The 24,824-nt window shown below is 42.2% G+C and overlaps 2 protein-coding genes across 2 annotated transcripts in view; one reads left to right on the top strand and one right to left on the bottom strand.

Moving 5' to 3' along the window:
* mboat2b (membrane bound O-acyltransferase domain containing 2b) overlaps positions 1-18,545 on the bottom strand; it is a 32,140-nt gene extending 13,595 nt beyond the window's left edge. The window contains exons 1-3 of the mRNA XM_030771348.1: positions 18,439-18,545; positions 2,741-2,886; positions 781-858 (exon numbers count right to left, since the gene is read on the bottom strand). Coding sequence (XP_030627208.1) covers positions 781-858; positions 2,741-2,886; positions 18,439-18,522 — 308 coding nt within the window. The 5' untranslated portion in view covers positions 18,523-18,545. The remainder of the gene's footprint in view (positions 1-780; positions 859-2,740; positions 2,887-18,438) is intronic.
* Positions 18,546-19,342: 797 nt separating this feature from the next.
* e2f6 (E2F transcription factor 6) lies at positions 19,343-24,030 on the top strand. The gene is made up of 8 exons (XM_030770857.1): positions 19,343-19,687; positions 19,911-20,026; positions 20,263-20,328; positions 20,672-20,899; positions 21,015-21,170; positions 21,557-21,671; positions 22,585-22,744; positions 23,845-24,030. The coding sequence occupies exons 1-8, from the start codon at positions 19,373-19,375 to the stop codon at positions 23,880-23,882; spliced, it is 1,194 nt and encodes a 397-aa protein (XP_030626717.1). The 5' UTR covers positions 19,343-19,372; the 3' UTR covers positions 23,883-24,030.
* Positions 24,031-24,824: the final 794 nt, after the last annotated feature.

Here is a 24,824-nt window from a genome sequence, read left to right as displayed (position 1 = left end):
CCGGCGGGCCTCTGTCTCGTGCAGTGATGCTGCTGCAGTTTGTCTCGTGTTTGTCTCACTAGACCTGCGTACGTAATAACCATACGCTTTATTTGTTGTGATCCTGTGTCTTTTTTTTGCTTTTTATCGTGCGGAGAAAGTGAGTCTCACTGCTTCAGTGACCGTGCATTGCTCGGAGAGATGAGATGAGCTGAGCTTTACGGCACACTCTCCCGGGCGGTACCACCAGCCAAATGAAGATTTTATTACGGTCATTAAAAAAATGGACAGAGGCGAACAGTGGGCCGTGTGAAAAGAATGGCCTTGTTCCACCGCTGTTACTAATACAGGGGTCAGATATCAGTCATTCATCAGGGGGGCACTGGAAGGAGAGAGGGAGAGAGGGGGGAGAAAGAGACATGCAGAGAAAGAGAGAGAGAGAGAGAGCTAGAGAGAGAGAGCCAGGCAGACAAAGGTGCGTCTTCTATGGCTCCTGGGTCTGATGCAGTCTGTATGTAAACGTGTGTGTGTTTGTATGTGTGGGTGTGGGTGTCTGTATATGAGTGTGTGTGTGTGCGTTTGTATGTGTGGGTGTCTGTGTATGTGTGTGTGTGTGCGTGCGCGTTTGTATGTGTGTGGCTGTGGGTGTCTCTGTGTGTGTTTGCATGTGTGGGTGTGGGTGTTTGTGTACGTGTGGGTGTATGTTTGTACGTGCAGGTGTGGGTGTCAGTGTGCGTGCGTGTGTGTATGTTTGTATGTGTGTGGCTGTGTGTGTTTGTGGTAGTTGTGTGAAATACTCACTTGTGTATATGTTCCACTCCTGCCAGAATCATAATGCCATAAGTGATCCCACTCTGAACTAGGAAATGTAAAGCATACCTGAAACACATACACACACACACACACGCATGCACGCACACACACGCGCACACATAAACAGGAAGAGAGCTTGTTTAGAAAGGTGTACATAACATTGACTCAAACACAGACACTAACACACACACACACACACACAGATGCAAGCATGTGAAATGCTGGCAGAAATAGATGTATAGAAAAAAAAGAAGAAGATATATTCCATGACTCTCATGACACCTTTATCCCTTCATCTATCTCTCCCTCCCGTCACTCTCCCCATCCATCCAGCCATCCATCCATCCATCCATCCATCCGTCCATTCATGCACCCATTCCTCTCTCCATCTCCTACTCCCATTTATCATTCCATCCTGTGTGCTCTCCTTTTTCCTGCAGCCCAGAGTTCAGGCCCTCTCTCTCTCAGAAATGGAAGGATCTCAGTTAGATGCACTGCTTGCAAATGTTATTTTTCTCTCTCTTTGTTTATCTTCGATTGCAAACATAATTTCTCTCTCTCTCTCTTTGGTGACCTTTGATAACATTTGGTTCTTATTGTTTACGTGTAGAGCGCTTCATGTTAACAGTGTGTATACGTAATGGTCAACATACAATCAGACGGATGCAGATGATTCTCAGTGATTTGTCCAATCACAACAGAGAGCAAGCCCTCCCTGGGGTCAGGAGATCGTCATTGGAGACAGCCCCATCATCACACCCAATCAGCAATCACCACACACCTCAAATCTGACACAGACCACAGACACTTCCCAAATAAAAAAAAATTCTGCTGATAGTAACTCTGCATCCCATTAAACTCAAATGTTTTTTAACATTAGAGGCTCGCATACATGTAAATGCACACAAACACACACACACACACACACACACAAACAGGCAAAAAGACACACACATGCACTCACAGATTCTTAAGCAAAAGATCTCATCATAACTGATTATTAACAGAGCTCATCCATGGCTCCTTACCAATAAAAGTGTTTGACATTGATCTGTTTGTCTAATTAAAAAAAAGATCCGTTAATGAGTTTGATCCTCCCAGAATGATTCCACATCGATTCAGCATGTAGCAATTGAGCTGTTCAAATGACCGACATAGCGCATCTGAATGAGACATCAACTTAGCAAAATGGGATCTTTTGCACACATCATTTCATAGACATTATGCACATACATAGATTTAATCGATGTTTATTCATAATAGCGGCCTGAACGTCTCAGGTGTACATGCAGCACTGCAACAGTGGTGCTGTTACAGCTCATTTAACGGAGCAGTAGAGAATGAATTCAATTCATTTTAAAGATTAGTAATTAAAAGAGCAGAGGTCAATCGCCCCCTTTCTTTTCTTTTTTTTTTTTTTTGGCTCTGCCTTTTTTTTTAAATTATTGACAGTGTTTCACATTATGCGAGAGGGAGGGAGGCGGCAATGTATTTTCAGCCAACTGCCTCCATCAATAAACATTACATAAACCAGGAGGTCGTAGCGGCCAAAGACAGACGCTAGCTTGACCTCTGTTCACGGCAGCCTAGGGCAAACCCTATTTTAGCTCAATCAGTTCAGCGCAAAGTAACATTCTGTATGTTTAAATGGCAAATGATAATCTATTAACCTTTAAGCTAGTCATGCCTCGGTGCCAGCTAGCGTAGCATCTGTTTTTATAAGCTACTGCCAGGAGCGCACGATATCTGACAGTATTGACTGCCCTGGTTCGACTCCTTTAAGATCGCGTACATATTATCAGCCGCTCTGAAACAACATAGTCGCGCTCGTCGGCCGTTTTCACGAGCGTAATGTCGGTTTTGAATTACGCATCGATACTACTCTGTTTACGCTCGCGGTCTTTTAACGCACAGAAAGCAGTAACCAGAAGCAAAACTCGAGACGTACCAGCCAAAGCAGAACAGCGCGAAGTACAGCCCCAGCAGAGTCGCCACCACATGTCGGACGAACGGACTGGTTTTACTGGGATGCAGGTAGAGACGAAACCAGAACGCTGTGAGCAGGGCAAAGAGCTGACACACCACAAAGTTTACCTGCAGAACACAGAGATTAAAAAAAAAAAAAAAAAGATTAAGAAAGAGGGAGAAGAAATTATTAAGATTAATGTTAGAGAAATGATTATGAAAACAACAGTACGGTGGGAAATGAAGCACGGAATTTTGATTGATCATCAGTCACTCAATGAACTCTCAGTTTAGTCAGAGACACCGTTATAAAGAGAGTGAAAGAGGACCAACGAAAAGAGAAAATATTCCTCTGAATTTAATCATTTAAACCTCATTATGATTCCATCAGGAACACTCTTGACGTTCCACTAAATCCAGCAAACACCGGACTTATGACTCCGGTGTTAACACTAGCGCTCAGTCATACCAGTGTGCATTAGTCAAAGCAAGGATAATGAACCAAAAACTATAACATTACACTTCAGTTCTAATAAGTTCGGTTTTATTTGTGTGGTGCTTTTTCCACAACAGATTTCATCACAAAAGAGTTTCGCATAATGCTTTGGCCTGACACTCTCGCAGATCAAAGAGAAGAAAGAAAACAAAGAAAGAAAGAAAGAAAGAAAATAGAGAGAGAGAGAAGCTGAAATGATTCTACTCTTCTGCTCGTGGTGGATAGCAGGAGAAATCTCCCAGCCGGATTCTTGCAGAGCCCTTACTACCCAGAATGCCCTGTGACCCAGATAAAACTTGGTGCTTAAGATGTATGCTGCTGACACACCCTTGAAAAAAAGAGCCAAAGTGAGACCAACTCCAAACTGGATGAAGTGGGCATTTTTCAGCACCATGCCAGAGCCCTACAGAATGGAGACTGGCAGACAGAAAGAAAGAGGTTTTTCTGTTTGAGAATAACGGTTGCCTGGATTGAGCCCAGTGGAATGTGTGCTAATGTAGCAACCCCCCCCCCCCCCCCCCCCCCCAAAGAAAAGGGGATGAATATGGTGTCATTGATGAAATTTTGCGATTGAACAGGACCTTACAAATGTTTGGTTTTATGAACTCTGCCAGCTTATCAAAATCATTAATGCTCTTAGTTGTTAGTAAACAAACAAGACTCAATCTCATATTCATATTCTTCATCAAAATGAGCACAATGAAAGCGATGGGTGGATTTATGTATTTTCATATATCGTATTCATACGTCATATCAGAGGAAATCAAAGCTCGCCATTAATCAAACAGAAGAACACAAAACAGTCAAAAAGACTTATCAAAAGAAAAACATCAGAGCCTTAATCTAATACCGAGCCCCCGTCTCTTTAAGGCTCCTGATGGGTCTCTTCCCCCATCATTTGTTATATACAGAACAGACGCCATCACAGCCAGTAAACCACTCAGTTAGATTCAGGGCATTCTGAGCAGTCATTAGCTCCATCTGTATTCTATCCATGTGCCACCATCCTTAGCAAGCAGGCCACAACAAAGCGGCCACTTGTTTTACCACATCCAATACATCTGTCAAACAGCCCTTGTGCCATCACAAAGCTGGGCCGAGGGGGGCGGGGGATTATGGGGTGTTCTTGGCAGTGTGTTCTGTAGCCTTGTTACTCCAAGGCTGGTAGTCCAGTCGAGAGAGAGGGAGAGGGAGAGAGAGAGAGAAAGGAAACTGGGTTTAGAGAGTTCTGTATTCCCACTACCCAAATTCCTAGAAAGAAGATTTAAGAGGGATGAACAAGATCCTGACAGTTGTGTGTGTGTGCAGTTATGTACTGTATGTGTGTGAGTGTGTGTGTGTGAGAGAGAGAGAGAGAGAGTGTTTGTGTGTGTGTGTGTGTGTGTGGTGTGGTGAGTTCACACAGAACACCTGCTCACTTCAAAATAAACTACAATTCCCTTAATTCCAAACATAGGGTATCAAACTACCATTTCATATTACCCCACGAATAATCATTTCATCCAAGCAGTGAGCGAAGAATTGTGTGATATCAGGATATTACAATCTTGCAACCATAATCTTTTTCTCATATATCACACACTAACTTGGGAATCGGTTGATGACTATCTTCAAGGTCCAGAAAAAAATCTAATCAAACTAAACTAGCAAAGGGTGCGAGAGTAACGATGGCTGTGTTACGTATGAAAAAGAAAAATATTTGTTTCCTTAGCGTTTTGTTTGTTTGTTTGTTTGTTTGTTTGCACTGATACTGAAAAAGGATATTCCCTCTATTTGAACCCCCAACAGATGAAAACAGTTGAGATAAGTATTCATTTTTCTTGAAATAGACTTTGGTTGGCCTTTCCCTAGACTGACGTTCATGTAGTGTTTATGGAGCTGAGCCTACCAGTTGGCTAACGACACTAGCTAAGTACTCGGTCAAGACCATGAGGGAGTCTGAAACACAATCTGGTTCATCTTTGTTTCCTCTTCTAATCAGTAGAAACAGAGTGAAATGGGAACAGTCGTCTGACCGAGATTCGGCCCAATCTCTGTATGACTCAGACAAACAGCAACAGTGCGCACATCTCTTCATCTTCCCCTGAACACACAAGTCCAACTAGAAGGTTCCAAGAGACACTTCATAGGTTAGATTTTACTACGACCCCATTGGGCAAGGCAGGGAAAAGGAGGAAAGACTGCAATGTCATTTCAAAATAATATAAAGCTCTCTCTCTCGCTCTCTCTCTTTCAGAAAATCACACACATTCACAAAAAAAATCAATAAGTGTCTTAACACATAATCAAATGAATCAACCAACTTTTGGTCCATATTCTTGCAGTTTTCTTTATAATCTTTACCTTAAACTCCTTTATCTGTTATCTGTTACAGGCAAAACTCACTCTCACAGGCTGATAATTTGTGTATTTGTAACGCTTGGGGCAAAAACTCTTTCGCACTAAAACATGAAGCTGTAGGACATTGTTCTGCAGTTTCACGTCTCAACATGTTCTCCGTCTCCAGATGATCCTGCATATCTGGAGCCTTAAGTGCAGCAACGAGAGCTGTCCACTGGGAAAACAACAAACAAACAAACAAACCTGTCTGCTTCCAAAGGAGCGGCCAAGAGACAAGTCCATTCCTTCAGTCAGTGTGAACCATCACATCACGTCTGGGCTATTCAAATTTATATTCTATAAAAAACAACTCTTCCCCCGACTGTCTCCCAAACTCATGGCCTGGAACAGAGAACCCTACTGAATAATCAGAATGGCCAAACTGTGAGACCAGCTAAAGGCCTAGTTTTGCAATGCCTGCTAATCTTCAAAAGTGAAACTACTAAATCCTAAAGCAACACTAACACTCAAACCAGTCACCATCTTAATTTTATAGTTTCACCAGTGATGAAGGAGCAGAGGTCAATTTTTAAACCCAATGATTCATCAAAATGACCAGTAAATGAGAGCAGTAAGTGAAAAGTCTTAACCTTTCATCCATGTTTCAAAGGGGCATCAGTATTATACACGTAATCATGGCTGAGGGCCTAATCCAATATTTATTTTTCTTTATTTAATCTGTGTTTGACTAGACCAAAACAGGCTGAAATTCAAATCTCTTATCAAATGGCAAGGATAAGCCAACTGGGCTGGACAATATGGCAAAAATGTTGGAAAAACAGACATTGTAAAACACGTCATCAGTTGCACAAGACAAAAACATTAATTAAGTATTCACAACAAACATGAGTGACATACATGAACCAGTGTGCTCCTTTAGCAGAGTCATGAACAACACTTGGATCCAGGAGTGATCTAAGGACAGCTCTCCTCAAACGACCCCCATATATTCAGACAGGCAGTGAGGAAGAGATGCAGCTCAGAGCACTGCATCAAAGACCCCTGTGAGTGCACGCACACGCGTGTGTGTGAGTGTGAGCGTGCATGTGCGTGTGTGAGTGTGAGCGTGCATGTGCGTGTGTGTGTGTGAGCGTGCATGAGCGTGTGTGTGTGTGTGTGAGCGTGCATGTGCGTGTGTGTATGTGTGTGCGTGCATGTGCGTGTGTGTATGTGTGTGTGCGCATGTGTATGTGTGCATGTGTATGTGTGTGTGCGCATGTGTATGTGTGCATGTGTATGTGTGTGTGCGCATGTGTATGTGTGTGTGCGCATGTGTATGTGTGTGTGCGCATGTGTATGTGTGTGTGCGCATGTGTATGTGTGTGTGCGTGTTAGGTTTGAGTCTATACTAAGACTCTCATTACATCTACATAAACACTCTTCACTAAGCTACAGAAAAAGGGACAGTATCATCATGAATAAACTCATTTAGCTAACACCTTCACAGAAAAAAAAAATCACACACAAATAAATAGTTAATAGTTCATTAATAGATTAATAGCAAAAAGCAGATGGAAGTGACCCCTGACCTCGACGCTGGCAGCATTAAAAGTTGCTGTGAGAAGCATCTCTCAGCCCTGACTCTCATCCGTTCTCCAGTCATAGGCCACGTCAGTCCACCCCAGAGAGAGAGGGGGGGGGGGGGGGCAAGAAACTGACAGATACAGTCACCTTAAAGTTGTGCTTGACCTCCAAGGCATTTTCATGCAGCAAACCATTCACTATTCAAGAACAAAGAGGTTCAAAAAAGTTCATTAACAGCCACATAAACCGTAGAGTAATAAAAACAAGTTACAGTGACCCGTCACACTCAATGCACATTCAGAGAAATATTTACAGAGAATATTTTTGCATGGAACTCTGAGTTCTTAACTCATACAGTCTTAATTCTGTTCGTACTTAATCTATGTATTCTACATTTAAACAAACTTAGTGGTTTCTTGAGGAAATAACTCTCTAAAGAAGCACAGTCAACACAATTTATGGAAAAATCACAAACAGGAACATTACATATGAGACCAGCCTGGCTCTTACGCCTGTAGTGTGAACAGTTACTCCTGGAGTGAGATCTGTCAGCAGACATAGCTAGACTTCAAAGCTTTATCTCTCCTTTCTTTGTTTAGACAGCTTTTCCTCCAGGTCGCTCTGGGGGAAAACCATTAACAATGTCACCACAGACAAACAAAGGCAGGACAAAGACACACACACGCGCGCACGCACACACAAAGATATTTTTAAGGCCCAGAAGTGAGAGATCTGCTTATTTGGAGAGGGACACAGTTAATTTCCATGGCAACATCACTATTTCTAATACATGTTAGCACTAGCTTTATATTGATATCATACTGATTGTTTATGAGAATTAAAAGCTAGTTTTGTGAGAAGAAGAGGGTGATGGGATTCCAATAAAAGCTGAAAATAAACTCGACAATTCAGCAATAACAACAACAACAACAACAACAACAACAACAAACAGTGTTCACTAAGACTGCTAGAAAATACATGTACAGACCAGTGCACGGCATAAGTTACAGGGCCGTAATGCATTTACACTGATGTTTAACGCAGCATGTTGAACTGTATCTGTAGTATTTTGGGAGTTGACACGTGGCCTCGGTCTTGCCTCTGCTGAGTGACATCCCATCAGAGAGACCCATTTGCCCTAGTTAAAGCCAAATACGGCACGAGACAGAGCAGAGCTCACGAACGGAAGATAACGTGAAGATAACTGCGTTTATTAAGAGAAAAATCATCTACCATCAACAAAATCATTTTTCTAAACACCAGAATTGTGGCACAGGTAAAGAGTCAGGTGAGGTCAGGTGTAAATCGAAAAACATCCTTTGGGAAAAGGAAAAAAAACAAAAAACAACAACAACAAAAATACCCTCAAACTATTTCAAAATGGAAAATGTGAGTGAGCCTCATTCACTAAAAGCAAGAACTGTCATTAAATCCACACTGCTAATCCCAACCATAATCCCGAAAGTGTATTGAGAATGTTAGCTTTTGTTGTTTGCGTCACATGAATGACTTGCTTCAGTTTTACATTATGAAAGCAACTGCAATCTTTTTCAGAGAAAGCGACAGACTGTGAGATAGTTCATCATGGCTTTTTTGGGTTTTTTTTTTTAAACACTGGCCTAGAGCACTTTAATACGCTGATTTTGTGCCCCTGTTTATAAGGTTAAACTGAGAATTATACGATTAACTCACCATTTAGTGACACACAAAGACCAGTACCACCTATACAGTGTCTATTCTATACACCAAGGACACCATGTTAAAAGATCGTTTTTCTTTACAAAACTTGGCAGCAAAGGACCAAAGGAAGGAGACTGAAAAAAAAGAAAAAAGTGGAGTAAGAACAAACCGTGAAGGAAGGGCAAAGGAGAACGAGAAAACTGTAAGCTGATTTTTTACCCCCTGCCCCCCCCCCTTTAATTCAGAGCAAAGGCAGTGATTGTCCTGCTCTTTTGTTAAGCGCGTGAATAACACGAGGCCTCTGTTAAGCAACACACTTTTTTTTTCTACTTCTTCTTCCTCAAAACATCCGAGCCAGACCTCAGGAACCTCACTGAAAGGTCCTTCTCCTATACGGGTCTACAAACATACCCGAGCTAGATCTCAAGAACCGCACCGAAAGGTTCTTCTCCTATATGGGTCTACAAACACATCTGTGCCAGACCTCAAGTACCTCACTGAAAGGTTCTTCTCCCATATGGGTCCACAAACACATCCGAGCCAGACCTCAGGAACCTCACTGAAAGGTTCTTCTCCTATATGGGTCCACAAACACATCCGAGCCAGACCTCAGGAACCTCACTGAAGGGTTCTTCTCCTATATGGGTCTACAAACACATCCGAGCCAGACCTCAGGAACCTCACTGAAAGGTCCTTCTCCTATACGGGTCTACAAACATACCCGAGCTAGATCTCAAGAACCGCACCGAAAGGTTCTTCTCCTATATGGGTCTACAAACACATCTGTGCCAGACCTCAAGTACCTCACTGAAAGGTTCTTCTCCTATATGGGTCCACAAACACATCCGAGCCAGACCTCAGGAACCTCACTGAAAGGTTCTTCTCCTATATGGGTCCACAAACACATCCGAGCCAGATCTCAAGAACCTCACTGAAAGGTTCTTCTCCTATATGGGTCTACAAACACATCCATGCCATGATCCTGAATGCTCCAAAAATCCGTGATGAAAGTGAATTTTTTTGAAGTAACTTTGGATAACAGTCGGCAAAGTGAACAAACACAAATGGTGATATGTTCAGTCATACAGGTATTCATGTAGAAACGTCTTTATTTTTCTGAGCATTGTTTGGCTCGGTCGATGACCAGTGAGATTTTCCTTCATTTTCTTCGTTTTGCCTGCGATACAGAGTAGACTTGTTGCGGAGGCCATTGTATCTCCTTCATGATCTCAGGATGCTCTCTGTGAGCTGTTTTGCCTGTCTGTATGACACTACCCTTGGGAATGTCTCAGCAGCTTCTCTATTCCGGGATTATACGCTTGACAGATCATGTAACGTGAAAATGAAAACTCTTGTGCGTTGCTGCGTGACTGTTGATTCTCGACACTGTCAATAACACCCACTCTCATGACAAAGGAGTCTGAAAATTTTGAGTTTGAAAAATGAGCTGCAAATCCCACAGAAACAACCACTTGCGTCAACCATTCTACCACACTGTTTTTTAATACTTTAATCACTCTTGCAACAGGTAAAGTTGCTGTTTTTGACAGGGTCTTTCACACCACTTTTTAAGGATAAAATCTATATGCTGGAGGATAGATCATAATGATTTGCTACATCTGCGTATACACGACAAGTTGACATTCAGATAGCCTCCACACAAGAATGAGCAGAGCTGTTGAACTGCTTTAAACTCGTCAAGATCTCATTAATTTCTCACGACGTCTCAGCACTGAGCAGTGTTCCCTGTCCACTCCACGTCTACGGCACGTTCCACCCGAAAAAAGAGAACGTTATCCTGCCCAGCATCCCGTCAACCGTCTTCTTTAATTCATGACTCCTGATGCGTCCCATTACCGTCCGACGTCTCATCTACGTCTCATTTGTGTCTCGTTTTTACAGAGCAGGTGCTCTGATGTCTCAGCACAGGAACCTGAGCAGATTTGGGTTTGTCGTCCCTGCCCCCGGGGCGAAAACGAGGATGGAGGGACTCATTCTGGGCATGTCTGTGTCACCGTGGCAACCTCCAGATTCAGAAAAGGAACGGGTCATTCTCGTGATTGGCTGAGTAGCTTAAGGAAGCCTCTTCTTTGGTGGTGATGAAATGTGCTGGATGTCTTTATGAAAGACATGAACTCTAGACAGACAGATAATGAGAAAATAATTGCTATTTGCAGACAAAATGCTAAGACTGCTTGTGCTTTCTCTTGTTAAGGAAAAAAGAACCACTTGTTTTCCCACTAGTAGTAAAAAGTGGGACAATTTAAGAGACAAATACAAGGCTCTGTAAATATATTACATAATTATATAATATAAAGGTACACAATGGAAGCAAAGGAAGCCAGACACACAATTCAGTCTCTGATAGGTTAAAGCTCATTGACAGTCAGTAGTAGCTAATGGAGGGAATCCTTGAGGAGCTTGTTGCTAGGAGACGGGCCTCCTAAAATAAAGAGGAGACCTGAGGTGCAGAAAGAGAGTCAACACATGTCATCATCAGTCTTCAGTAGATGGCAGGCTTCACTTCAGGCTGACGGATCAGCCTCTCACAACAGTGACTGATCATTTTGTTTTCAGCGTGTCTCACAAGGAGAGAAACCCAGGAGTTAGAGGGTATCCATTTTACCCTGTGTATTTTGCACACACAAACAAATTACCCCTGAAAATCTTACCTGACATTTAGGCTGAAGTGCATAAAATGTATTCTCTTTGCCAAAAGTGAGCACACACTGTAAAAAGAAAAAAAAAATAGTAGAAAACTACATTTTTTATTTAAGTGACATGAACATAGTCGGAAGACGAGTTAATTCTCCAATACATACACCTCAACAAACAACACATTACTTATATATTTTCTTATTGCTTTCTGTGAGTCATCAACTGAAAAGAAAATCAATAGAGGCTCTTCAGAGGTAGAAGCACCTCGAATCAATAGCTCACCAACAGAAACCAAAAAAAAAAAAACACTGCAGTGACAACACCAAGGCCACCAGCTAATAGAATATAGGATTTTTTTCCTGCCTTCAGTTAATAACCCAACACCGCAGGACACGGTTTGGTATACATTTGCCCAACACAGACTCTGTACATTACCAATCATTTCATTATTATTTGGTGGTTCTCACATTACTCTCTCTCTCTCTTTCTTTCTCTCTTTCTCTCTGTCTGATTATCAGAGGACACCTGTCCAAGAATTTTAGACTAATTTTAGACCATATAAACTGTACAGAGCTAAAACTGCCTCCACTGTGTCAGCCCACATTATTATCCTGCCGTGTCAACTTCAAACAAGTCACCATAGTTACACTATACTCTTGAAAAAAAAAAACCCCATCCGAATTACCTATAGCAACAAAGCTGTTTTAACAACAACTGGACTAGAACTGCAAAACTGTGTCCAAAACCCTGCAGTGGCATTCTCTCCACTTTGAATGTCCGTTAATGTGTAGCAACGCAATGGGGAAGGATGCTAGGCGAACAGTTAGCTAGTCAAGCTGTAGTGTAGCGTATATGACCGCTGTGCTTAACCCCTAAATCCCCTAAACCAAATGAGACAGCCGGCCTTAACACGCCATTGACATGAACAGTGAAATGGCCAGATGATTAAATCTCTCTCAGATACTGAAGTGCTCTCTTTAAAGCAATACATTAGACGTGCAATTATTTATTTATCGAGAGAGAGAGAGAGAGAGAGAGAGCGTGATAAGCCCCACTCTCCAATGCAGTGTACTCTCCCTCTCTCTCATCTAAGAGACACTCAAGAGAGAAATTCCAACGATAATGGAGCAGCAGCAACAGACCAGCTCTAATGTAATGGCGAAATGAACCGGAGCCCGTGCCTGTGAATCGCAGTACATATTCAACGCAGCTTATAACATGTACCAAGCCACACTGAACGTGTGTGTCATGGTATTTCAGATTTAAAATGCTCAAGTTATCCATCTGTGTTCGCAATGCAGAGCTAGTGAAACACGGAAAAAGATACGTCCCAGCACCAATTTCATTTTTTTTTTTTTTTTTTGTGGTTGTTTTGTTTTGTTTGCTTGCTTGTTTGTTTTTTCTTGTTGTTAGAGAGTCAGTGCCAACTTTAAACAACCAGGAGTACGGTTTGGTATTTCCAAAATAATAATTAAAAAAAAAATGGCCAAAACATCTTTGCCAATTGAATGAATTGAATGGAAAACATTTAAACTCACAAAAAAAGTTTTATTCACCTTGGCAACAGAGAACTATTCTTACAAAGCTGTCAGCCAACCTTTATATGCAAAATCTGCTGATATTCCATTTCTCTGTCATCCAGTTTTAACCTGAAAGTAAGTATATAGATGGAGGTTTAAAACAAAACAAAACAAAAAAAAAAAAAACAAGTAACCTATTGGTGCAAAGTCAAGTCAATCTCCTGTTTAAAAACATCCTTGGTTTCGAGGTTTGGAAATGCAAGCTGCAAAACCAAATCACAGGTCTCAACACTGGGCACCATCGATCACAGCCTAACGCACTTGTGACCTTAGGTACTAATACACCGAAGTCCAAAATGAACCGTCAGGGTCTGGATTTTTAGGCAAAGCTCTGTCGACCTCTAGTCACGGCCCTGTGTGCATTTAAACATTTAAATACTGGGATCTGAGGTATAAGCAGTTCAATAAAACATGAAAGCTACGGGTGTAAACCTGTGGGCTAGAGTTGGATAATCAACATAGTGGAGACAGATGATCAGTAAGCTCTCTACTTTACCGGACTGGAGAGGAAACCCAGAAGATAATCAACACAGTAACTCACTATTTCAAACCAGATAATGTAAGATGCTCAAAATAAAAAAAAAAAAAAAAAAAAAAAGAGTAAATCGTTTAAATTTGAGGATACCATTAAACTTGTGTGTGTGTGTGTGTGTGTGCACGTGCGCGCATGTGTCTGGGTCTGTGTCTGTGTGTCTGTGCGTGCGTGCGTGCGTGAGTGTGTGTGTGTGTGTGTGTGAGTGTGAGTGTGTGAGTGTGAGTGTGTGAAAGTGCTGAGTAACAGGGTCGATGGCTGATTCCGAAGCTCTTTCCTCTTCACAGGGAATCTTACTCCCACGAGCCTTTGTAAATTAATTTGTGTCTTCTGGTGAAAGACTTAGCCCAGTAAAGAAGCTGCTTCTGTTCTATATTATTTCCGAGTACAAAACCCCCCCCCCCAAATTTCATCTCAAAGCGAGGGCTTTCAAACCAAAAAACAACTAATTGATAGCCAGAACGGTAGACTGCAAAAGATGGTTCCAATCTGTGTTTGCAGAAATAATCAAATTACACTTCGCTGTAACGAGGAATAAGAATGCACCTGCCTCAAATGTAAATCAATTTTCTTCAAAAGGGAAAAGCAAATCACCCACGACACACCTGTGTCCCCAATCACCACGCTAAAGCACTCCCGAAGGGAGACGTTTTTCCCCTAGTATAATCAACACATATGTTCCAAGACAGGAGTTTCAGGAGTTCCCCTCATACCATTAAATCACCATAAAACCCTCAAGTGCAGATCGGAGATCAGTTTTAAGGAGGCAAATTCCTATTATTATCCAATATGAGCAAAACATTACCACTGAACTGACATCAGTGGCATAAGTCTACTCCCCCCCCTCCCGCCTCACTCCAGCAGCAGGCTTGTGGTTCACACAGGGCCCGCAGGAGAACACACACACACACACACACACACACACACAGTCCCATCTGCTAGAAGAGCAGCCTTGAATGTGTCCCTCCACAGAGAGCTATGCTTCGCATTGTCAGCACAAAGGAGAAGAGGAAAAAAAAAAAAGAGAAAGGGGAAGATGAAAATCGGCTAACTTCTTCAGAAACTCTCCCGACACAATACCAGATTCATTTGTCTTAATGAAACAGGACAGAGTATGGAGAGAGAACACTCGCGGCCAGATCAGCCTTCACTACAACTGCATCAGGCCTTCAAATTTAGAAACATCTCCATTATGTAAAAGTCAGAAAACGGCGCCATCGTGATGCATCACGTTACATCTCTCCGTTTCCGAATTCATTTTCAACGGCGAATCGGTCGTCAAAACAAAAAAGACCAACTGGACTCAAGCCAGCACAGTAACTGCCAAGTGACTTGCTGCACACAAACACAAACTCCAAATGGCCTTTGAGTGTGTCAGGCCAAATGGAATCTCACACTCATTCAAAAAGAACATAACAATAACCTCCAGACCTCAGATACGTGACTTCCAGTGAAAGACTATTAAATGTGACATACTTCCCCCTTCCTTACTCTGATCCTGACTGTTAAGTTTGGGGGGGGGGGGGGGGGGATGGGGCGCCTTAAATGAACCCGAGAGAGTTCAGTTTAGCGAACAGACAAAGTTTATGAATTATGAATTCGCAATGAGCTTAAGACCTCGGCATTGACAAACTAAAAGTCTAAAAAGACAAACAAACAAATTTGGGCGCTCAGCTTTTCAGACAAAAGAATCAGTCACCAACATTGAGCCATCAACACTAGTGCTTGAATGAGCAGCCAGAGCGTTTTACAACCCACTCCGTTTCCCCTAAGCAAAAAGGAGAGGATAAATTTGAGCTGTAAGTAAAGAGAAGGTGTCTGTATAGACAACGGGCAGAAAAGCCCTCAGGCCTTAGGTAACGTATAGAAACACTCAATGCGTCTGCCCAGGCCAGGCCAGATTAGATTAATGGGCTGAGAACAGCTACCTGTCTCAACCCAGACTAATTCACAGAACTAAATCAGCTGATGTGACAATGGAGCTCCATTAAAGGGGAAGAGTCAAAAGACCACAAACATTCAGCCTTTTTTTTTTTTTTCCTCCAAGTGAGACAGATATAAGTTTGTGGCTAAAGAACCAAATTTCAACTGTGGACTTGAATATAACAGAAAGAGTACCTCAGCAAAGCCAAATACTTTTCTTCTCTTTGGTAGCTATAAAAGGCCGTTACACAGCATGGTCAAAGACAGAATGTTTGGTCTGCACTGATCTTCAGGCTTGCACCTTCCTCACACCCCGAGATGGAATTTTCCATGCAAATACCTGACGGCAAAAAACAAAACAAACAAAAAAAACGGAAAAAAAACCCCACAACCTAGTCACCATGACAGAGACACGCTATCCCGAATAGCGACTTTGTGTCCATAAAAAAAAAAAAAAAAAAGCATTACCTCACGTCGTTATAAGTATATGTTTCATATCTTGGCTACATATCTACACACAAACCGGACTGAAATTACAGCAGCAAGACTCAAGGATCACAGACGTCCCTACTTGTCCAGAGTCAATGTTTTTCAGCAAGACTGGGAAGTTGGTATAGACACTGTCACCTTAGGGAACATCAGGCAGGTGCGGTTAAATCATGTTTTACCATCTACGTAAACAAGCGGCTGTGAAAACTCAAACAGCGGTCCATTAACATCTGCATGTCTACCTGCATGCACGTTATCTCCAAAGCACACTGAGAGAACGACGAGATCACAAGACAACAATTAAACATCCTGACAGCACTGAAGTGTGTTTTTACACTTTCGTATCTGTACTCTGCTCAAGTTACCTGCTCTTTTGAGCAGCTCACATACGGACTTTGACCTCAGTATTTTTTGGGGGAATTTTGCAGTTTTTACTGCGGCGTCCGCACAGAAAGACAAAAAAAATGTAAGGTGGCTTCCCAAAGTCACTGTGGTGCTAACGCTCGAGAAGAACTCGTGACGTGTTTCAGACAGCAGTGCCTTTTTAAATCCAGTTTTAAAGAAAAGGCGTATTCAGGCAAAGGCTGAAAAATATGGAGCTCAGAGTTAGAACCATTGAACGTTGAAGACTATGACATATTCAAAACGCTGAGAGACAGAACTGGGTTATTCTGATAAACCAAAGATTTGACAAGAGAGACATGATTCAACCTAGCATTAAGGTGAGAAAAAACACCAAACAATTCAGAGACATACTGACCATTTTTGGTTGGTTTTCAGATGCAATGACTCACACGCTAATACTGTAGGGTCTGTTAAGAGCATATCTGTTGAACTGTCTAAGTGGTATGAAATCTAATGCAAAGCAACACTCATTTTTTTTTAAAATCAGATATCACATTTCTCAACTAACAACCACCTACAGGCAACAAAGTCATTCAAAGACAATCATCACATCCACATCAATGTACTGGAGGCAAGCCAGAAGTCTCAACAATAAATCTGAGAATCATAACACACAATATAATATACAGTCACATCAGGCTCTATATGACTGTTACAGAACTGTGAAAAGTGCTATGATCATTATAGCCATAAATGCATGCATTTAATGAGAACGCTATGATTCTATATGAGAGCTTTTAACATGGAGGGGTCGTTATGGACAATATCTCTTTCAATTTTCAGACATTTATGTTAACCAGGCAATCAAGAGATGAGAGCAGGTAATGATGCTTGCCGGTCCCAATAACGGGCAGGTTTTCAATCACAGACACATGTTAAGTGACCTTACTTAGAGAAGCACCCTCACCCTTCAACTTGTTCTTGTGGCTCTTATAACTCAAGGCTGCTGGTCTGTGGTGGGGTTGGTGTAGGACCTTAATGCATGAGCAGAAAGAAGGAAACTCGCCAAACCACCCAGGCAGCTCCAGGCAGCGTCATAGGAATGTCATAGGGAAAGGAGCAGCCTAAGGAATAGTATGTGTTGGACACTCACGGTCTATGACATCACACTGTCACTCTAGTACATGCAAATCGTCGCGTGTGTTCCTGGACACGATGGAATAATACATGACGCCTGGATAAGTTTTTGATGCACTACTTTGTAGTATTTTCTTCCACACAGTGTCAATCTGATCAGGTCATTACACGGAAGCAACATTTTTAGGTGACGTGTGATGTAAGTTCGTTCGTGAATTATGTCCTCAGACAGGAAGAATAACGCGTTCGTCGCAATTATCCTTGTAGACCTCTCACTTCAGCCCAGTCAGATACAAATAGTGCCAGGTAGTCACACGCCCAAGAGTCCGTCGGGCTGAGCAACTGATAGAATGGAACTTTTGTAAGAGTACAAACGCAATTAAAGTTCTAACAATTTTAACCAATCTAGAGTCATGATAGTTCAAGCACTTCAAACGTCTGATGATATTTAAACAGTCAAATCCTGGTTTTTCATGACAGACGCAAAATATCCTATTTTTTCCTTTGATAAAACACTCCAATGTCAAAGGCTTTATTTTAGTAGAGGAAACACGACGGTGTGCGATTGTGGGCTACCATGAAATATCCACAAAACCAGCTTACAAAACATACGTCCATGTCTAAATATCCGTTCCATAATACAAAGTGGACGTCTGAAAATGAATCTTTTTGGTGTCCCTTCCTTTGTAACGGGATGGTTTGAATCAAATGTGTACCAAAATTCGACCGACGTAAACCACGGGCATCGGCGCCAACAATCCGGACAAAAAAAGCCCGGAGAAAGACAACGTTAATTTTCATTTTTACACACACACACATCTGCACAAAGCCAATCTTGCTGGGATACTAAACAATAACAGAGGTCGCAAATGAATCGCGCTTTACCCCTGCAACGGAATGCTTATAAATTCATATTTTCAAACAGATCCAGAATGTACCTGATCTAACGGAAGGTTGATGATCTCGCTTATCGGCTGTAATAAATTAGATCCAGTGCAGGCAGATATTGTTTCAGTGGCCATGGTTCCGTGAGAAGTAGAGCCTCTGTCCTCCTCTGTGTTGGTAGAGATCCCACTTTGACCCCAAAATCGTCTCCACATCCAGCGCCGTGGCTGCTGCTGTTAGCTGCTGGCCACTACTGGCCGTCAGAAGCGATACAGCACCGCCGAGCGACGCACAGACCTCCCTACAATACACAAACAATCATCACCTTACGTCAACATCACAGCAATGACTACGGGGACTGAGTGTGTTTGGCCTATACTTTCAACGAAAGATGTTTCCACATGATTCGACGGTGAGCTGTTGTTGACTGTGTTTTGATTCTACTGAAACTCCATTGTGCTATCCTCTCAAAAAGCAGGCAAATCCCGTAAGATCAAATGAAATGAATGATGATAGTTAAGTCCAGAGGAATTCACTTCTGGTCAGTGAACTGAGAATGTGTTTTCTGGTTTATATCCTGGACGGAAAATGACGCCGTTTTGTATTTCGCACAGCAGTATCCCAATTACTTTATGCATCTATCTAGATACTTAAGTGATCGTTATTATTATTATTATTATCATTATTATTATTGTTGTTGTTGTTGTTGTTAATGCTACTATTAATAATAATTATATGGTTGTTGTTGTTTAGATAGATAGATAGATAGATAGATAGATAGATAGATAGATAGATAGATAGATAGGCCGCTGTGTGAATGAGGTTAATCTCCAAAGCGCTAGGTGGCGGTAATGTCCCTTGAATAACTATTTGCTGAAACAGAAAAAGACCGTATTTGCGTTTCTTCCTGTGCGCGAGTGTGTATGTGCGCGAAAGGAAAGTAAACAAACGTGGACTTTAACATAACTGATTCTCAATGCCTCTTCTATGATGGTGAAGTGCGTGGTCCGGGGTTGTCCGAACCTCAGCAGGCCAAGACCAGAATATCCAAATCAACCCTGCAAGCGCTTCTACAGTTTTCCTAATGATCCGGCCCGAGTGAAAGTGTGGTTAGCCGCTCTACGGGAGACGGACAGAGATCCGAATGAGCGGCATGTAATATGTGAGGACCACTTTTTGGCTGATCACATCACGCCGCAAGGAATTAGCGAGGATGCGATCCCGATCATGCCACCGTACTTAGATGGGCCGCTGTGGAACTCGGATGAACCTGGAGAGTGTCCGGATACCGCCGAGGTGGTGGTAAGGACAACTTGAATAGTTAATAAGTGGTTTACATGGTGATAACTAGATTTAGCCTAACTACAGCCACAAAACATTTGTTTCTTAGTTTAACCATATACTTCAACTAATTACTGCAAAACAGAGCGTTAATCTACACAAGTCACATGTCATTCATGTCATTTTTGTTCCACATTCAGTTTATTCATTAAAGTTTAAATAGTCCCGATTTCTGTTCTTTTAGGCTGAAGTAGCTGATGATGATGATGAAGATGACGATGACGACGAAGACTGTTATTTAGAATCTGAGGGTCAGTACGGCGCGGAAAATGTGCCCCAGAGTTCGGGGAACGCCGAAGTGTAAGTAGCACAACTTGTCTGTTACTACACAACCCAAAAGGCTTGTCCCGCTCCTGGAATATATAGACTTGGACGCTCTGTCAAAAGCGCCAAAATTCTTTGTCTTCGTTTCGACGTAATGTGTCGCAGATGTAGTTCATTCAGACCGCTCGACAAGTTCATGGCAAACAAACTGTTTGTTTGATGGGCAGGCAAATTAATTACTTATTTCTTTTTCCCCTTTTTTGCCAACACAGCCTTGACAGGGAAAGGGCAGGCGTGGGAAAAGAGCCAGGTTCTAAAAAAGGTAAGAGGTTTGATTTGTCGATAATGCAATAGGGCATGGAAGTACAGTGATGTCTAAAGAGATCGTTCTATTATTATTATTATTTTTATTATGGTGCTATGCCTCAAAAAAGGTCTACAGCCCATGTGAACTCTGGGTTGAGCAGACGTGTGCATATCTTCACATCAGAGAGATATTCCAAACATATTAGCTTTTGCAGAAAAAGTGACATTTCTGTGCTTAGTGAAAAGTTCATAAATGAAACCAAATCACAGAATTCTTCAGTCTTGTAGTACTGTGATAGAAAAGACCAGTGTGACAGAAAAATCCACTCACCATACTCAAAAACCACTGTTAAAAACTGATTTTAAACGTATGAGATTTCCCCCCCCCCCCCCCCCTGGAGGTTTCGTTCGATGTGACGTGTCGCTCGGGAGGCTAACCAGACACTTCATGGACCTGCTCAGCTCAGCGCCCAACGGGATCTTGGACCTCAACGAGGCCTGTCTAAGGCTGGGCACACGAAAGAGGCGGGTCTATGACATCACCAACGTGTTGGATGGCATTCAGCTCATCAAAAAAGAATCAGCCAGCAAGATTAAATGGATGTAAGTACAGAGAGTGCTCTAAACCTCAGCACATCTCCACGGCTTTTCGGGGTCACCGTTTGTCCGCGGTTCGTCGACCGTCATTCCCTGACGTGCCGTCTCGTTCTCTTCTCAGCGGCTCAGTCCCTGCCAGCCGCATAGGGAGTCGTCAGCAGACCAAACTGAAGGAGGAGTTGCTGAACCTGAGGGTGATGGAACAAGCTCTGGATGGACTCATTAAAGACTGTGCCCATCAGTTGTTTGCCTTGGTCGACCTCAAAGACAACGCTGAATATCCTGTTTTAGCCCCAAACCCTCTCTCTGTCTCTCTGTGTTTCACCTGCCCCAGTTTACGTGAATCTCTGTAGATCAACCTGTCAGTGCACTGGTGACACTCATGACGCAGTCATTACAGTAGAATGGTGGGGAATGTACACTGTCCAGTGTTTGAATGAGTGGTTTTAGCTGAAGTCACTTGAATTGGCCTTGTGGTTTACTTGCTCTCTTGGCCAGAAATCTGAACTAGCATGCGAACAGAGTTGACATTTATTTGTCTAGGAGACACTCTTTACCGGAATGAAATACAAAAATGCTTTAGTCAAGACGTAAATAACAAACTCAGTTTGAGGGTCTCCAGTGTTTTACCTTCTGTTGCGTTAGCCTTGACTGCCGTTGCACCGTAGCCTACGTCACCCATGAAGACATCCGTCGGATCGACGCCTTCCAGGAACAGACTGTCATTGCCATTAAAGCTCCTGAGGGGACCAAACTGGAGGTCCCTGCTCCTACAGAGGTGAGTAACATCATGCCACTGTGAGCTAGGAGGTACAGACCGATAAAGATGCTCCTTGAGTCTCTGCTATAGCCAGCAGGTGGTTTGTTATTTTTTTTAACGGGGGGGGCAGCCCAATGGCCAATAGGGGGGATGGCCCAATGGTCACTGACGCTGCTCTATAGAGTATATTGGGGGATGGCATCCCCCCCCCCCCCCCCCCCATCCTCCTACAAATGGCCTACTGGCTATAACAGAGTGTGTCCAGACAAAGCCCTGCTTTGCCATGTCTGCCCTAAACCTGGTGGACTATGTCTGCCCCTTACCTGGGTGTCAGGTTGAATCAGTTGACTTTTGGGAAGGTGTCTGAAGGCTTTGTGCCCAGACTGAAAGGTTGTGGTGAAAACATACAGATTCACAACAGCTCTTTGAGAAATGGGTTGGAAACCCCTACTGTTTAGGGTTGGCACGGCAGCCAAATTAGAATTCCAAATCTGTATCCAATAGGGATAGGAGGAGTCTGACAAATGGTTCCTATTCTGTCCATTTGAAGTGACCTGAAGAATCTTTATCTGTATGCTGGACAGATGAAACATAATACTGAAACATAATACTGAAACATCATAGTGATATCTTTGGATATACTCTCTCTGTTAGTTTGTCAAAAATGTTAACACACGTGAGTCTGAAAGTCCAGCTGTGATTGGTCATTGAGAAGTAGTTTAACCAATCACAGGCTGTTGTAAGATATATTGCGGTAGTGGTATCGTGACACTGGTTCTTTTGCAGCTGATTAAAGTGTGAGTAAATCTGAGTCGGTGAAAGTTAATGTCTGTTCAGCCCAGGGCTGCAGCATGCCGCTGGTGTGTTCTGCTTGCCTGAAATAATGTCTGGATGATTTGGTTTTTTTTTGTTGTTTTTTTTTCTAATCTAGGACGGTATCCAGATCCATCTAAAAGGTAGCAAAGGTCCAATCCAAGTGCTGACTTGTGAGATCGCGAACCCACAGGAAACAAAGGACTTGGAGGAGGTCAAAACAGGTCACTTTCATACACTAGAGGAGAGCAGAATAAAAACGATGCCACTCCTACCAGGTCAGTCACACATTTTTCTCTTGGCAATGGAAAAAAAAAAAGCATCTGTTTTGTCCTTTCGTTCGTTAGACACTCCTGAAGGAAATGCACGACCGCCTCAGCCAAATGACAGCGGAGTCTGTCGAAAGTATCTCCCTAGGAAAAAAAAAACGATGTTAACATGGTGATGTCCAGAGGATATCTTTACCGAAAGGAATTTTAGACCAGTGGGTTGATGAGATGGATGACATGGAAAATGCTTGATTCAAACCCCCTCCAAACAAGCTTTGGACTCCTGATAGTTTGCCCTGAGGGAGGTGTAGTGTTTGTTATATTAACTAATTATATTTCCTGTAGATTACTCTTCAGGCATGTCCATTGATTCATTGAAGACAGTATTAACAGTTAAGTAGCTCTTCTGGTTCATTAAAGTGTCAGGAATGTTTGTGAAATGTTCACGTTTGTAGTGATTTTCATTGTGATTATCGTGCCCCGCCCAGTGCAGTGTAAGTTGCTGATTCCTGTATCGCATTGCATTGCATTATTCCTGCCAGGTGCCAGGTTTGCACTAAGAACTCTGTGTTCCAGCCTTCCATGCATGCCTGTGTCACGTCACCTGTGACCTTTAAAAACCTGAGAAAGTCACCTGACCTTCCAGTCCGTGCTATATCGCCCTCTAATGGCGAAGTGTCACAACCCAAAAACACACAAAAACTCTACACGCACATCTGTAGAAAGGGAGTTATTCATTCTAAGGTCTGATCCTGAATCAGGTTTGGGTTTCAGTCCAGTCTGTGTGTGTGTGTGTGTGTGTGTGCTCTGTAATAGTTATCACAATGAAAATCTAATGTTACAACATTTATAGTTACCTGTTTTGATTACTCGGCTTAGAGCATTCTCTGCAAAGACCACCCAAGTCAGTTATGGGAGTTGAGTAGTCTTGTGAAGATGATGAACTGAGAAATATATATTTCATATCAGCAAGATATCAGTGCATTGGATTTATAACTTAATAGCATGGGAGAACAGCGGTATAGAGCGAGGTTTGATTGACTCAGTCCTGCTCGCATCAACACAGTGAATTCACCACTGTTCTCTGTCTTTCTCTCTGTTCTTTGTAGAAGCGTCAAGTCCTCAGCCTGCTGTTCAGAGCGCATAAGGATTTTGACCCCCGTCCGACACACACACACACACACACACACACACACAGACACCTCACAGTATGTTTTCTCTTCCCCTGACAGACTTTAATCGTGTGAATATATTTGATTAAAATAAGTAATAAGTAAAAGCAAAAAAAAAAAAGATTTAAACAAAACAAACAAAAAACGTTTTGTTCAAAAAGTAAAGTTTTATTTTTATACGCATTAACTGTATCGACCAAATCTGGTATGGCACTGTGGTGTAGCGGTCAGGATGTAATTTTATGATGCTGTAAGAGTTGTCTTTTGGATCATTTCCATTGTTTTCTTTGTCTGTCAGAAAAACTGGTCAGTGAACGATGAGAATAATCATGTTTAAAGACAGCGTGTCACTCTCAAGTGAACAGATACTTGAAGGTTAAAAAAAAGAACAAGTAATTATCATTTGGTATATGGTATATATCATTTGGTATCAACATATACATGACCAGCTCTGAGTGTGTCTTAAGAATGACAGAGATAATCTTTTTTTTTTAATGTGAACTCATGCCAGTTATGGTAAATATTAGCAACCGTTCTCATTTTTCAAGCTGTGTTAACATTCACAAGAGCATTACTGTAGCCCTACCATGGTTTTTTTTTTCTAAATAATAATAAAATGTTCAGATAAAATAAACCAAATGCCCCTAAGCATTATTCTGTGCTCTGTGTCTTTATTGCCAACAAATAAGTCCGTTATTTGGGCTCGGTCTGTTTCTGAATGACGTCGCTATCCGTAAAACCTAAAGTACAAACACTGAAAGGTTGTCAGCTCTGTTCTAGATTAGATTAGAGGTTAGATAAGTGCCAACATGATCATTATGAAGACCCCGCTTCATGTGTTTCAGTGCCGGCAGAAACCAAGCAGCATATGGACCTGGTAAAAAAAAAAACAACCAAAAAGTAGGATCATCATGCCA

This window comes from Chanos chanos, chromosome 4 (assembly GCF_902362185.1).
Source record: "Chanos chanos chromosome 4, fChaCha1.1, whole genome shotgun sequence".
Lineage (NCBI taxonomy): Eukaryota > Metazoa > Chordata > Actinopteri > Gonorynchiformes > Chanidae > Chanos > Chanos chanos.
The sequence above is the reverse complement of the archived record's forward strand: the minus strand, read 5'-3'. Positions and strand labels throughout refer to the sequence as shown.